We start from the raw sequence: 12,172 nt of genomic DNA on the forward strand, positions 1-12,172 counted from the left end.
GGTTATCAAGCACCTATGGGTGCTGTAGGGGAATTAATTCAAATAGCTGTAAACCACAATCCCTGACTTCAAATGGCTTGCAGTCTACTTCCAAGACAAATACAGGAAACGACAATAGGTAACCAAAGGAGAAACTTCAAATCGCTGAATTGAAACAAACACTTGGGTGTCTCCCAAGTGCAAACTTCTGTTCTTTGCCCTCAAAGGCATGTAAAGTCTTGCGAAGTTAAGTATGAGCGTGGGGGCGGGGGGGGGCGCAGGGGAAAGCTTGGAGAAGGGACCACCACTGTGGGCTGTGCTTTTCAGAGAAAACTCTCCGATGGGAGATGAGCAGGGGTCACATGTGTGTCTCATGGATACCGGGATTTCATAACTGAGCCTGTTGGTCATTTTGCTTGGGTCTCAAGGAAGACCAAATCCAAATTTGCAATCTGAGTCCAAACATTGACATTCATTCCTGACTTCGTCTGACTATGCTTTTCAATGTTCCCTTAGCCCTGACACACATTTTAAAACTCTTTTCCCTTTCAGAAGGCAGAGTTTGGTGCGTGTACAAACCCACTGTAGTGGGTGCTGTGCTACCCAGACTGCCCTTCAGGAAGGAAAGGCTCATCCCATTTATCCTGCTGTGGTCGGCCCTTTGGGAATTGCCTCCAAGAAGAGAGGCACCCAAGCCAGAGGCACGTCCCTCCCAGGGTCTCGGGGTTGTGTGTTTGGGCATCAGGCCGAAGAGGGATGTGCGGAGAAGAGGGTCCCTTCAGGGGGGAGCATAACAGCTCCAAGTCTGCACAGTCTGATGCCGTAGTGCCCAAATACGTAAAATACAAATGGCAGGGCTGTAGTGAGAAGCAGACAAATCCAAACCATGATGACAGATTTGAAGATAACTCTGTAAACAATCGATAAAACCAGCAGACAGGAAAAAATTCTACAGATACAAATTTGAACATAATAAACTAAACCTAACTGACATAATAGAACACTGCGCCCCAAAACTGCAGAATAAACTCTTTTCAAGTGTTTATAGAACATTTACAAAAATTGGCCACACACTTGGCCATAAAGAAACTCTCATCAGTTTCAATGATTCAGATCGTATAGTGTATGTTTTCTGACCACAGTGGTGGTTACACGCATTACGTCCACTTTGTAAAAATTCCTCAAGCTGCACTTACACCCAGCTCTTCTGTTAAGTATCTCTGCTGTTTTATTTGCCTTGTGCTGTTTGTTATTTACACTCACACACGCATCTCTAAAGCCTTGTTTTCCATGGCAGGGGCTGTACACGTGTTATCCTGGTAAGCTTGCATGCCTGTCCAAAGACACAAGCTTTTAATTCCCATTTCTCGAATAAGAAAAGTGCAAATTGGAGTAATTAAAAATAAAGTAACTTGCAGTTACTGGTCACTAGTGCTAAGTCTGACCCAGAACTTGGAACTCTGACTCACAGCCTTCACTGTTTACATAATAACATGCTACCATCCCTGAGTATTATCCCCCACTTTCTTCCTTCACATTTCCCCCCGGGAATTACTGAACGTCATGATATAAATTCCACATTTATGGAGTTCCTCCTCTCTGCCGAGTTCTGGTTTAATTGCTGGTCAACAAGAGTGGACTGGAGCTGAGTCTGAAGGGGAAGAGCCTTGCTGTGGTAAGTGTTGCCCCTGGCTCCTGTCTCCGGAGTCCTTCATGGGATCCCGTGAGGACGTTTTATCCAGTTATTTCTCTGTCTTCTCCTTCAGCGTAAAAGCCCTCTGGATGAGGGCAGCAAATACATTCTTCCAATTCTTGCGAAACTCAGACCGGCTCCTAAGAGACTGGAACCAAGGAAACTGGAGAGTAAAGGCCAGGATCGGGGGCGTGGGGGGGGGGGTCCACCTCAGCTGCTGCATAGCCCAGCCAGCTGGGAGCAGGCCTGAAGGGCAAGTTTGGCCAGGCAGGGCAACACCAGACCCAGACTCCAGAGTGCTCAGTGGCCAGGCTCCGGCCAACGCTTGAGTCACTAGGCAACAAGGAGCTATTGTGACTTATCAGCTCTGATAAGATAAAAATGTTACTATGAGATTGCTCAGGCTGACATTAGAAGATTCTGAAAGTCGGGAGGCAGCTGAGAACTCAGGTGGCAGGATCTGCAAGGGTGTGGAGGGGCTCAAACCGACTGGGAGAGAGAAAGAGAAACACAGGTCAGCTGTGCTGACGCAGGGCCACCGTCAACGCAAACTTGGGGCCGGCGATAAGGGTCTGGGAGAGAGAGGGGTCTGACGTGGTTTGGGGGAAAATGTAGAAGCCAGGAAGACGCAGATCTGGTCTACCAAGCTCTGCAGCCTCACCTGATACAGTACCTGTGAGGAAAGGGAGAGAGAAGTTTGAAGGACGGGGTGAGGGTGGGAACAGCCTTTCAAGGTTATGAACCAAATACTCTCCAGGGGGAAAGAGGAATGTTCTCTTAACAATGGGGAGCCGGAGAGCACACCCCAGCACGGTAGCCCCATCAGCCACGCTGGAGGAAGCACAGCAGAGGTTAGCGAGGCAGGAAGGAAGCTGGAAAAACGAGCCGACGCTGATAGGAGATGGAAAATTATTGCCTAGAAGGGACTAGGCACGTGATTGGCTGGAAAGGGGCCTGAAATTGTGGGGATTTCTGTATTCCAGATCTTGTTTGGGGTGGTTGTTGACAAGTGAGCGTACAATTGTCAGAACTCTGTGAACTGAGCACTTCAGAAACTTGTCCCTATTATAGGTGAATTATGCCTCGATTAAAAAAATAAATACTGCCCTGACTGGTGTTGCTCAGTGGATGGAGCGTGGGCTGCAAACCAAAGCATCGCAGTTTCGCTTCCCAGTCAGGGCACATGCCTGGGTTGCAGGCTATGGCCCCCAGCAACCACACATTGATGTTTCTCTCTCTTTCTCCCTCGCTTCCCTCTCTAAAAATAAATAAATAAAATCTAAAAAAAAATAAAGTTCTTATGAACAAAAGTTAAAAAAAATAAATACTATAATTGAATTATGATATTTGAGTAGGGGGAAAAAAGAAGACTAGAGCCCTGGCTGGCATAGCTCAGTGGATTGAGCGCGGGCTGCGAACCAAAGTGTTGCAGGTTCGATTCCCAGTCAGGGCACATGCCTGGTTTGCAGGCCATAAACCCCAGCAACCGTACATTGATGTTTCTCTCTCTCTCTCCCTCCCTCCCTTCCCTCTCTAAAAATAAATAAACAATTTTTTTTTAAAAAAGAAGACTAGAACAGTTAAGACTCAAACAAAGAGGCGAATCAGACCACAGGAAAAGTTTCCCAACGAGTCTGAGAACCAGAGGTACTCGGGGGGCTGGGGAAAGAGCAAGGGCCACCGTGTGTCTGCCAGACCCTGGGCTAGACTTTTGCACCGATTTCAGCTTTATCCCCAGACCCAACAGCGCCCATCTGAGCTCCAGCAGTGACGGATCACCGTGATAACCCAGAATGGGTCCTCAGCAGGCAGGAGCTGAGTTCGGAGGGAGGAAAGATTTCACAGCGTGGGCGGTGCAGGCTGTGAGATCAAGGGTGTGTGTCCGAGGACTGGCTCCAGCCCAGGAAGCCGAGGGGTGGGAAGGAAGGAAAAGAGAGAAAGGCAAGGAATGCGGAAAATGTCTGAAGTAATTTCTGCAGAGACCTGAAAAATCAGAAAACTAGGTCCATCTCAATTCCACAAATAAAGGAATAACACGTTTAAAAAATCACTCTTAAGTAAAAAAAAAATGCCACTAAAATATTCAAAAGGACATGCCCCAAACTATCACCATGCTAGAAGAAAGTTGTATCCCTGCTGCAGAGTGCTGAAGTCCGCCTCGGTGCATTTCGAGAAATTAAACCGTGTTAAATCCAGTGTGGGGCCGCAGAGCGGTGCTGGCAGGAACTGGAGCCTGCTTCTGGCGGCGCAGGAGGCAAGAGGGCGCACACCTGCGCTGGGTGCTGGGCACAGCTGCGGGGGCCCCTTCCCTCCCCTCGCGCGACAGCTGCCACAGGGTCTCAGGCCTGCAGCGGCGGTCTCTCATCTCATGGCGCACATAAGCTGCTTTCCAAACCCAAAATTGTATAGTTTTACCCATCCGAACAAGAAAACAGGTATAATTTTGGTGCGTGCACGATTGTGGGACGATTGTTGTGCGGGCTGCTGTCATTTCCTCATTTGACCATCTGAGGGGAGAGACGGCAGGGCCCCCGACTGCACGGTCAGGGGCTGCGCAGTTCGAAAGCTCCTGTGGCACGTGGGCTGAAAACAGTGGCTCTGGGGCTAGGGGTAGGCACAGTCTCTGGAAAGGAATAGATGGGCAAAAGTCTGTGTTTTGCACAACATTGTTACAACTATTCTGCCACTTTTGCACAAAAGCAGCCATGGACAATGGGTACATGAAGGGTCACGGCCAAGAGGCCCCGTGGGGCCAGTCTGCTGACCTCTGGCTTCCTGGCTGCACATTAGAACCCACGAGGGACTGGCTCACTTGGGGGCCCCTGGCCCCAACCCTGAAATTCCAAACCTGAGGCTCTTTTCCCCTCCCTGCCCCCGCCCCCCGCTGGCAGGCGATTCTCCCGTGCGTTCTAGGCTGAAAACAATTGTTCCAGAAGAGAAATGTCGTTCTGGGAAATTGCTGGAATTCTGTGTTGGAGGGATGGGGGGGTGATGAATGCTGGAAGGAAGAGGCACCAGGGCTCCCTGAGTCCAGATTAGGATTAGAACCGCTTTCAGTCCAACTGACACATTAAATGCATCCAACACTTTGATTAAATGCTCTTTAAAAAAAATGTATTTATTTTTAGAGAGAGGGGAAGGGAGGGGGGGAGAGAGGGAGAAACATCCACGTGTGGTTGCCTCTCGCACGCCCTCAGCTGGGCACAGGACCCCCAGCAGCCGGACGGGCGCCGGGCCTGGGGAGGCGCACAGCCCGCTGAGCCACACCAGCCAGGGCTGGTCACGTGCTCTTTATTTGACGCTGTTGTGTGCACAGCAGCAGACCTCGCCCGGCCCAGTGAGTGGGCGCCCTCCTCGCCCTTCCCTGAAGTCAGCGCCTCCTACTTAGCCTCCTTTCTCGAACCATTCTCTGTAGGCCCCCGGGTAGTTGCGAGCGCTGTGGAGACAAAGCAGGGTGAGGCCGCAGGGCGAGCTGGGGGGCAGCCCCCAGCCAGGCCCCAGCCAGCACCCGCCCGCCCCATACCCTCTGTATCCAAGGCCCTGAGCCAGCTGCGCGGCCTGCAAGCCCCGCTTGCCCATCTGACAGAAGAAAATGAGGTTCTCGTCTTCCAGCTTCGGCTTCTCCGCAGAGTACAAGGCCTGGAAGGCAGCCGCGTCCATCCGCAGGGCACCTTCCAGCTCCGACACTGGGAGGAAGAGTCAGGACAGGCCAGGGAGCGGCCGTTTCGCAACCCGAGGTTCGGAGGCAGCACCTGGAAGGGCTCAGTTCCGGTGGTTGGACTAACCTTCAGGGGCCCTGCACACCACACCTGGTGGCCACCACCCTCAACCTCAAGGTCAAGATACAGCGCAGCCGAGTGCAAAGTCAGGACCTGCCTCCCCAAGGCTAAGGACGAGCAGGTCGTGGGGACCCAGGCCTCTGGGGGGTTGAGCTTGGGGGTGCGCTTGCAGTCTCTGCCCACCATGTCTCCCAGCTCGGGAAGGCCAGCTCCGCTGCCGGTACAGGCCCCCACCGGCCCCTGTCCGGAAGCCTGGGGGGCGGAGGGAATTCAGGTCCCCGTGCCCCGCGCCACCTACATCAGGCCCCTCGGCTGAGAGCCCCCGGACCCACACTGCCGGGCGCCCCCTCACAACCCCGTACCCGGGATGTTGATCGCCCCGGGGATGGTCCCCGCGGCTGCCTCCTCCCGAGACCTCACGTCGAAGAGCCGGGCCCGGCCCGCGGCCAGGAGCGAGCGGAGTTCGGGAAGCGACACGCTGGGCACTGTGGACGGGACACGGAGCCTGGAGGGGCCGGCCCGGTGCAGCGCCCGTCGCCCCGTCGCCCGGCACAGCGCCCCAGGCGCGGCCTCCCACCGGCCTCCCACCTGGGAGGCAGCGCCTGCACCGAGGCCGCACCTCCGCCCGCCCCTGCCCCCGGGCCCCGTGCGCTCCGGGGGCCAGAAGGAAAGCCGACTCGCCGAACCCCGCACGCACCTGCGGCCATGGCGCGCGCCACCACGGAGAACTGCAGGAACGCGCCCGGCCGGCCCCGCGGTCCCCGCAGCATCTCCACGGCTCTCCCGGGGCTGAGACCGGAACCGGAACCGGAAGCGGAAGGGAGGCACCGCCCCCGCCCCGCCCCCACAGCACCTGTTCTCGGTGAGGACCGTAAACCCGGGCTCACCAAACCCCTGCGTCTGCCACGACCCGCAGGTCCGACTGGCGCCAAGACGCGGAGTCCCCAGCACCCGTCACCCCGGCCCCGCCCTCCCCTCCACCCCTGGGCCCACAAAAAGACAAACGGGAGGCGGCTGTGGCTCTGCATTTTATGTTTAAAAAAAGAAAAAGAGGGGAAACCGTCCCCCGAGGGGAAAGGCCGCACGCGGGCCGTCTCTGGTCCTCCCTGGACTTCTGTGCACGTCTCCCTGCCGCCCACCCGCCTCGCCTCTTCCCGCCGCAGCGCCCGCTGCTTTCCCCCGCCGCGTGCGGAAGCCGGTTCCCTGGCGCCCTCGGGGGCACAGCTGAGCTCCAGGGAGACGGGGCCGCAGAAGCGCCGTCAGGGCCGCCAGGGTCACCCGTCAGCAGGCCCCCTGCCGGTACCGGAAGCCCGCACCAGACAAACCCCACTCGGTGGGTCCAGTGTCCACCCCGACTGCGCGGGGTCTGTGCAAGGGGGCTGGGGCTGCAGGGCGCCCGGGGCCGGGCTGGCAGGGCAGTCCCGGGTTTCACACCGCTGTCCGCTGCTGGCGGGGCCTGCCCCCTGAACTCCTCCCGGTCTCTTGCCGGAAATGGGCAGCGAAGGAAGGGGGCGCAGGGGGAGCCCGGGGCTCCAGGGCTTTCTGCCGTTCCAAGACAGGGACACCCAGTCAGTTGCTGTCGTTCTTGATGACCACCTCCACGCCGTGGTGCCGCAGCTGGGCTCGGAGCAGCAGGTTCTTGTTTTTGAGGTCTTCCACCTGACACGGGGGGCGGGGTGGGGGGGGTGAGGGGGGAGTCCCTGAGCTTGTTCCCACCGCCACTAGGGCAGGGAAAAGGACAAAGCCTCTCCACGGAAAACGAGGCCCAGACTCCCAAAGGGCTCCGCGGCCACGGGGGGGGCCTGGGGACAGGAAGCTGACCTGCTGGCGGAGTACATCGTTGTCCAGCTGCAGCTGGTCGAGCCCCTGCAGCTCCTCGGACAGCCGGTGGTTGCTCTGCCGAAGCTCCTGGATGTAGTCGCAGGCCTTGGACAGGATCCCGCCTTTACTCTGCAGGCAAAGCCAACAGGGCGAGAGCTGGGGCGTGAGACTCCCGGTTTGCCTTCCAGCAGCAGCTCTCGCTCGGGGCCACTCCCCCAGGAGCCTCCGAGAGGAAGCGGCAGCTGCCGTGTGCACCCACAGGACACAGAACTCGGGCACCCACCCCCCAGGGGCCCCCCTGACCTGGCCCGACTTGGTGCTCTCCATGGAGCAGTCCGGGATGATCTTGGACAGCTGCACAATCCAGTTGTTGATCTTGTCCCGGCGGCGCCGCTCCACTGTGGGGCAGCGAGGACCGGGCGACTCAGCGAGCGCGGCGCAGGCCCAGGGACAGTGACCTGCCCCCCCCCCACACCACTGCTGCCCCCAGACCCCGGCGCCCCCACCTTCATTATGCTGAGCCCTGCGCTTCTCGTCCCGCGTCGTCCTGGGGGCTTCTGACTTCCTGGCAACGCCAGTGGCAGCCGAGGAACAGAGGTCAAATGTGAGAGTGGCATTTGGGTGAGGAGTCACACGAGAGCTGGCCCTCGTGGTAACCGGGAAGAAACAGGGTTACTCACGGGGAGTAAGGGTGGGTCCTGGGGGCGATGGAGCGCTGGCTTCCTCCCTGCAGCACTTCCTGTGGCGACATCATCACGAAGAACTGGCCTGTGGGGGCAGCGTGGGCTCCCTCAGGATGTGGGACTAGGAGCCTCACCAAGCCCTGAGGCCAAGGCCCTGGGACCTCCCCTTCCCGGGGCCAACTTCCTCCTGCCTCCTGCCGGAGGAGCAGTCCCACGCTCGCTCACCACTGCCCAGGGCTCAGTGACCAGTGCAGGTCATGAGCAGAGGCCTGCCACCCCCAGCACGTCCCACAGCCTCCCCTGCCCGGCAGCCGGCGCCCCCCAGGGCATCTCACCAGTGCTGGGGGGCGTGGCCTGTCCCAGCAGCGCCTCGGAGCCCTGCGTGGTGACGACCGCTGCAGTGCTACCCGACGTGGCCCCCGCAGCCCCATCTCCCACGGCAGTGCCAGGGAAGTACGTGTAGTGCGTCTCGGCCGCTGTCCCCTCCGCGTCAACTGCGTCATCACTGGTGAACGCCCCTTGGATCACCGCCTGGAGGGAACCCAGAGGACGGAGTCCAGTGGCCATCAGCCTCCCCAGTGAAGGGCTCTGCAGCTTCTACCCCATCAAGGAGGGAGGGAGACCCCGAAAGGGGGAGCCCAGGGCCTGCGGACAGGGCAGCCAGGCGCCTCACCATCCCTAGCCCCACCCAGCCCACTGGTCCCCTGCCTTATCTCACTCTCAGAGCTCCGGTCTCCCCACCCCCACCTCCCGCACCTGCCCCGTACCTGGGTCATGGACTGAGTGGCAGGGTAGCCACTAATGGCGCCAGTCCCCTCAGTCTGGCCATCCAGCTGCCCCTCAGACACCTGGATCACCCTGTACATCACCTAGAAGCAAAGAGGACAGGGGTGGGGGGGGGTAGGGGGAGAGGGAATAAGAGAGTAAATGCTAGGGTTTCGGGGTCCTCACCAAGCATCTCCTAGACAGGCCCCCAAACGAGAGTCTTCCAGGGACACAGAGCCAGCCGCTGTCCGTCTGCCCACACAAGGAGGTCTCGAAAAGCCCTCCGCCACACCCACCTCCACTCCAAACCTCGGACTGCAGCCCCCGCCCCCAAACAGCCCCCAACTTCTCCTCGCCCTCCAGGTCTCCACATGACAGGTGCAATGACCTCCCTCTAGCCCAACCCCAGTAACACCTGCAGCCACCTGGCCCCCCCCTTACCTGGCCCCCATTCTCAGTTCGGAAGACGTACTTGACGTTGGGGTCAGGGAAGGTGGCCGCGGACTGGATGCTGGCGATGGCCACACTGGTGGGGTCCTCCCCAGTTGCTACTGCACCTAAGTTCAAAGAGCAAGGAGGAGTCTGTGTGCTGCTGCCTCTCTCCCCCGGTGTCACTTGCCTGTCACTCAGGGAAGAAGGAGCACAGGTGGCCTAGGGCGTGGGGAGAGGCCAGTCGGGGCCAGCTGCGTCCCAGTGCACTGCAGTCCCCACCACTCACCTTCCTGGATCTGCACCGTGCCCTCTTCCGCTTCAGCTGTTTTCTGCTGCCTGTTCGTGCGGGGCAGAGAGGAGGGCAAGGGAAGAAGTGCGTGAAGAGTTCACTGGTGCCGGAACACGAGGGACCGAAGTCGCCGGCGCCCAGCAGGCACCAGGATGGCGGGGGATTCGCTGGGCGATCCCGGCGCACAGCCCCAGAGCAGACCCAGAGCAGCCACGTTTGCTACTGAGAACAGCGCTACGGGGCAAGTAGCCCTGCTTGCGTTTCAAATATTGTTTTAAACGTGTGTTAATGACATTTTGGGTGCTGACGGATTTTAGAAGGAGAGAGGAAGTGGTGGGGGGAGAGACCTGGGCTTGTTCTTCCCCTGACGGATGCGAGGATCGAACCCACAGCGCTGGGCATCTGGACCACGCGCTGACCCACGGAGTGGCCCCGCCAGGGCCTGCTTGCACTTTACAGGCAGGAAACCCAGGCTCTGGGCCACTGCGGATTCAGGAGCAGAGACCCCAGAGCCAGGGCAGACCCCCAGCCGGGACCCCCCCGCGCCCCTCCACGCTCACCCCTTCATCTCTCTGTGAGGCGGTGCATCCGAGGGGCGGGCCCCGCCGTGCAGTCTTCGTGCCGCCCGCCTCCCAGGCCTGAGCGCTTCGTCCTGGCAGAAATGAGGGGTCGGCAGTGGCTCCTGGACACTGGGCGCCCCTGTGTGAGCACGCAGGCTCCCTGAGACACAGCCGGGAACAAACCGCCCACCGCGGGGGCGACGCTGAGATGGGCCGCAGGCAGCGCCCCCCCGCCCCCCCCCCCCCGGCGCCCGTCCTGGTGGGGAGGGACAAGCACACCGGAGCTGTCGCGGGACGTTCGCAACGCCGCCTCCCGCCACCACGGGGCCCTCCTGCAGCAGCTTCTCAGCCACAGGCCGAACGAACACCAACCCGCTTCTGTTCTCGAACCCCGGAAGGGGAAGCCCGAAGCCCTCGGCCACTGCAAACCCCTCCCAACCCCAAAGCGCCAGACTTGGCCGTTGGGCCCCGTGACAGTCACAGGGCTGTTGTTTTGCGGTGTCCAGGTTGATGTCATTTGCTACAGACCCAAAAGGCCCAGTGTATCGTCCTCAAGCCCCTGCTACTTTATCCACCAAACCTAGAACACCCCGGGGGCTAACATGTTGCCATGACAACTCCAAATCCACCGAGCCGCAGCAAGACGGGAGAAGACTGGGGCCCGGGGCTCCGAAGGAGGAGACAAAGGAGGAGGAGCCCACCCACAAGGTGCGGGCAGGAGGACGCTGACAGCCAGCCAGCGGGCAGGAAAAGGACGCGCGGAGCGGACAGATGCCTCCGGAGAGAAACCGCTACACAGAGCAAAGCAATAAAATAGTCCCGACGCGACAGGGGTAACTTTTTGATACACTCTCTACCCAGAAGGTCCCCCAAACCTTTCCTATCCAAGGGAAATCTCCAGTGGGTGAGCTTTCGAAAGCCCGGGTCCAGGGAAAACGCTCACCAGAAAAAAAAAAAAGGGAACTGAAAGCGAAACCGTCGGGAGGAGGAGGAGGAGGCGCGCGGTCCCTACGAGGAAGCGGCGCCAGCGGCCCGGACCGCCCACCTGTCCGTCCCCGAGCCTGCGCGGGCGGAGCCCCCTGGTGCCCGCCGGACGCCGGAGGGGCGGGGCGGCGGACAGGGCACGGGGCGTCTCCGCCGCCTACAGCTGTCAGCCAGGGACGCCTCCGAGGCCCCAGCCGCGGTTCGTCCGGGTCTCCGCTGCGCGTCCGCGAAGCATTTCCCGTGCGCGCGGGGTGCGCGACGCGGGGACCGGGCCGGACGCGGCGGCGCGCACGCTCGCCGAGGGGGGCCCAGCAGGGCCGTTCCCGGCGCGGACACAAAGGGAGAGCGATGGAGCGCAGAGGGACCCGGCGCCAGCCTCGCTGGGAGCGCGCCGCCGGCAGTCCCCAGCAGGCGTCGGTGCGGCTCGCAGACCCGGCGGACACACGGGGCGCCGCGCTCGGCCCCGCGCAGGAGGCGGGACGCGCGGGCCGCAGTTAGAGGCAGGCGCGGCCCCTCCCTCAAAACAAAGGCCTCCCCCGGGCACTTCCCCGGCCCGAGAGTCAGAGAGACAGTCGAGGCTGCCCGTCCTTGCCGGCGCGCCCCGTCTCCAGCTCCCCTCCCGTGCTGCACTCACCGGCCTCCGTCGCCTCAGCCGCCGACTCTCCCGGACAGCGCCGCTCGCCGAATTCGGGCAGCTCCATGAGCAGCTGCGCATGCGCGCTCCCAGCCCGCGGCCATGCTGGTGAGGGGCGGAAGTGGCCCTCTCTAGCCTCTGCCCGCCCAGGCCCTAACCTTTCCCACTTCCGTCGGCTCCATCTTGATGAGGGCGGAAGGGTACGACTGCCTGGGGTCCGAGAAGATGACGCTGAAGGCCGAGGGGCTTTCGGCAAGAACGGGACAAATACTACTAACATGTGCTTCCATCTTCCTGTTGGACGGGGCCTTTTTATTTAGTTCCTGGAAAGGGAGGCCCGTCGGCCGGCGGCGCCATCTTTAACGAGGGCTGGCAGGAGGCCATCTAGAATCGGGAGACCTATTTGTAGCGTTTCCGGATGGAGGTTGGGGTGCCTTGGCACACTTGGGTGTGGGTACACGCCTTTGTATTAACGTCCGCAGTCACTCGCCCAAAGACCTGCAAGGCTTCCAGCCTGTGAGGCTGCTTCTGCAGCGGGATCTCGACGCCCGCC

At 60.0% G+C, this 12,172-nt stretch overlaps 2 protein-coding genes across 10 annotated transcripts; both read right to left on the minus strand.

The window, feature by feature from the left end:
* Window positions 1-4,769: 4,769 nt before the first annotated feature.
* Window positions 4,770-6,283, minus strand: TSTD1 (thiosulfate sulfurtransferase like domain containing 1). 2 transcript variants are annotated; one of them, XM_045838334.1, is made up of 4 exons: window positions 6,149-6,283; window positions 5,814-5,936; window positions 5,196-5,358; window positions 4,770-5,108 (listed from the first exon to the last, which is right to left on the minus strand). In XM_045838334.1, the coding sequence occupies exons 1-4, from the start codon at window positions 6,219-6,221 to the stop codon at window positions 5,057-5,059; spliced, it is 411 nt and encodes a 136-aa protein (XP_045694290.1). In that variant the 5' UTR covers window positions 6,222-6,283; the 3' UTR covers window positions 4,770-5,056. The 2 variants fall into 2 exon arrangements, with proteins under 2 accessions (XP_045694290.1, XP_045694291.1); XM_045838335.1 differs by lacking the exon at window positions 5,814-5,936 and having other exon boundaries at window positions 6,149-6,270.
* A 183-nt stretch (window positions 6,284-6,466) lies between these two features.
* Window positions 6,467-11,783, minus strand: USF1 (upstream transcription factor 1). Of its 8 annotated transcripts, none has more exons than XM_045838327.1 (11): window positions 11,620-11,783; window positions 10,002-10,093; window positions 9,439-9,488; window positions 9,162-9,277; window positions 8,723-8,824; window positions 8,291-8,486; window positions 7,953-8,040; window positions 7,779-7,837; window positions 7,576-7,670; window positions 7,273-7,401; window positions 6,467-7,110 (listed from the first exon to the last, which is right to left on the minus strand). In XM_045838327.1, the coding sequence occupies exons 1-11, from the start codon at window positions 11,698-11,700 to the stop codon at window positions 7,021-7,023; spliced, it is 1,098 nt and encodes a 365-aa protein (XP_045694283.1). In that variant the 5' UTR covers window positions 11,701-11,783; the 3' UTR covers window positions 6,467-7,020. The 8 variants fall into 8 exon arrangements, with proteins under 8 accessions (XP_045694283.1, XP_045694281.1, XP_045694288.1 ...); XM_045838325.1 differs by having other exon boundaries at window positions 10,002-10,140; window positions 11,620-11,769; XM_045838332.1 differs by lacking the exon at window positions 11,620-11,783 and adding an exon at window positions 11,047-11,569.
* Between the last annotated feature and the right edge of the window lie 389 nt (window positions 11,784-12,172).

The sequence above is a fragment of the Phyllostomus hastatus genome, unplaced genomic scaffold (genome assembly GCF_019186645.2).
Source record: "Phyllostomus hastatus isolate PE091 unplaced genomic scaffold, TTU_PhHast_1.1 phas_contig_283, whole genome shotgun sequence".
NCBI lineage: Eukaryota > Metazoa > Chordata > Mammalia > Chiroptera > Phyllostomidae > Phyllostomus > Phyllostomus hastatus.